The sequence below is a fragment of the Onychomys torridus genome, chromosome 19 (assembly GCF_903995425.1).
Source record: "Onychomys torridus chromosome 19, mOncTor1.1, whole genome shotgun sequence".
Classification (NCBI taxonomy): Eukaryota; Metazoa; Chordata; class Mammalia; order Rodentia; family Cricetidae; genus Onychomys; species Onychomys torridus.
The window spans coordinates 31,218,811-31,221,075 of record NC_050461.1 but is presented as its reverse complement, the minus strand read 5'-3'; the positions used below and the strand labels follow the sequence as shown (position 1 = coordinate 31,221,075).

The 2,265-nt window shown below is 44.0% G+C and overlaps 1 protein-coding gene across 1 annotated transcript; it reads left to right on the top strand.

Moving 5' to 3' along the window:
* Window positions 1-781: 781 nt before the first annotated feature.
* On the top strand, window positions 782-1,795 carry Taar5 (trace amine associated receptor 5). Its single transcript, XM_036168639.1, has one exon. The coding sequence runs from the start codon at window positions 782-784 to the stop codon at window positions 1,793-1,795; it is 1,014 nt and encodes a 337-aa protein (XP_036024532.1).
* The last annotated feature ends 470 nt before the right edge of the window (window positions 1,796-2,265 follow it).

Below are 2,265 nucleotides of genomic sequence, written 5' to 3'. Positions count from 1 at the left end.
TCAAACACAGAGCTTTGTGCACACTTGGAAAAAAAAAAATCTACATGGTGAGCTACATCCTCAGGTCCTCAGCTCAATGTGTCAGTATATGTTTCGTACTCTACAGGTTGGTAGAGTGTGAATCAATCAAGTATTTTCTCATCTCAGGTAGTTTCACTCTATGTGTCATATTTTTAAAAATGTGCAATGCAAAAAACTGCATTAAGGAATTTTTGTCCTTCTAATTATTCGTCTGCTGAATTCTTATTTGGGGATGAGTTGTTACAATCAAAAACTTGAACCTACTGAATTATTGTCAGTTTACTTAATTATTGAAGGAGAAGGCTATATATTCTCTCCCAAGAAACAATGTGTTCATAATAGTTAATTTATCTCTTAGTTCAAACTCAAAAATTTAAATCTCACTTGGTGAGTGCCTTACCAAAAAAGGAGAATGCTTTACGATTTTATATGGAATACTATGACACACTTTCCTTTAAGGAAACATTTAGCCTATGTCCTCTTTTCTTTTTTTTAAGGATATCATCTACAGTAGTTTTAAAAGAGCCAGTCTGATGGACCAGCTAACATAGCTCAGTCCCGAACTTCTAGTCTCATACTACACTTGATTTTCAGGGTGTATTTGATCCAGTACTCAGGATCAATCAACTCAACCACCCTTTAGTTTTCTCTTCTTGAGATCATTCTGTGCATATTTAAGAAACAATAATTATAATCATTTTATTATTTTAGTAGAAAAGGAGACCAGATCCCAGAGAAAGCCAAAGAACAGAATCTGTAAATGAGAGCTGTCCTCCTCCCGAGTGCTCAAGAGCAGCCTCCAGTATTCTGCTTCCAGGTGAATGGGTCTTGCCCTAGGACAGTCCACCCTCTGGCCATCCAGGTGGTCATCTACCTGGCCTGCACAGTAGGTGTGCTGATCACAGTCCTGGGGAATTTGTTTGTGGTGTTTGCCGTGTCTTACTTCAAAGTACTCCACACTCCCACTAACTTTCTGTTGCTCTCCCTGGCCCTGGCTGACATGTTGCTGGGTCTGCTGGTACTCCCCCTGAGCACTGTCCGCTCAGTGGAGAGCTGCTGGTTCTTTGGGGACTTCCTCTGCCGTCTGCATACGTACCTGGACACGCTGTTCTGCCTCACCTCCATCTTCCATCTCTGTTTTATTTCCATCGATCGTCATTGTGCCATCTGTGACCCCCTGCTCTATCCCTCCAAGTTCACGGTCAGGATAGCCTTCCGGTACATTGTGGCAGGGTGGGGGATACCAGCAGCCTACACTGCCTTCTTTCTTTACACAGATGTGGTAGAGAGAGGGCTCAGCCAGTGGCTAGAAGAGATGCCCTGTGTGGGCAGTTGTCAGCTGCTATTCAATAAGTTCTGGGGCTGGTTAAACTTCCCTGCATTCTTTGTTCCCTGCCTCATCATGATTAGTTTGTATGTGAAGATCTTTGTCGTTGCTACTAGGCAGGCTCAGCAGATCAGCGCCCTGAGCCAAAGCTTGGCTGGGGCCGTCAAGAGAGAGAGAAAAGCTGCCAAGACGCTGGGCATTGCTGTGGGCATCTACCTTGTGTGCTGGCTTCCCTTCACTGTTGACACACTAGTTGACAGCCTCCTTAACTTTATCACTCCGCCCCTGGTCTTCGATATCTTTATCTGGTTTGCTTATTTCAATTCAGCCTGTAACCCCATCATTTACGTCTTCTCCTACCGGTGGTTTCGGAAGGCACTGAAACTCCTCCTGAGCCGGGAGATCCTCTCACCCCGGACACCGACGGTTGATTTGTTCCGTGACTGATTCAAGCAGGAGGAAGGAAGGTAGTATTGCCATAGGCTATGTTGTTTCCCTAGTTTGTAGGCAGCCTCCAGGGCTTAAATGGAGAAGAAAAGCATGTTACTTAGTCAGCGAAGAAGTAAAACACCATTCTCACCAAATATTCTCATGGAAGAATGTAGGGAAAGGGCTGAGTAAAGTCATCTGAATACACAGAAAGTAAGCAAGAATCCTGGAAAATATCTTGCCCCAATGTCGTTGCTTCCTAGAAACTAAGAAGCAGAGGTTGAAGTTGCCTGGGGTTTGCTTTCCTCCCTGCGTATGGTACGTGCACAGGTCACAACTTTGACTCTTCCCTCTGCCACACTATTTCCTCTCTAAAATGGCCTGAAAATAAGACAGTGTCTAGTGTAACTTCGGGAAACTATGCTTGAGTCATAATTTTATGCCATACTCAACAATTGGAGTACAACACTTAGAATGTGTCTTTCTTT

What these genes read in the sequence shown, in the direction of transcription:
- Taar5 (XM_036168639.1), top strand. Translation starts at nt 782, where the DNA reads ATGAGAGCTGTCCTCCTCCCGAGTGCTCAAGAGCAGCCTCCAGTATTC.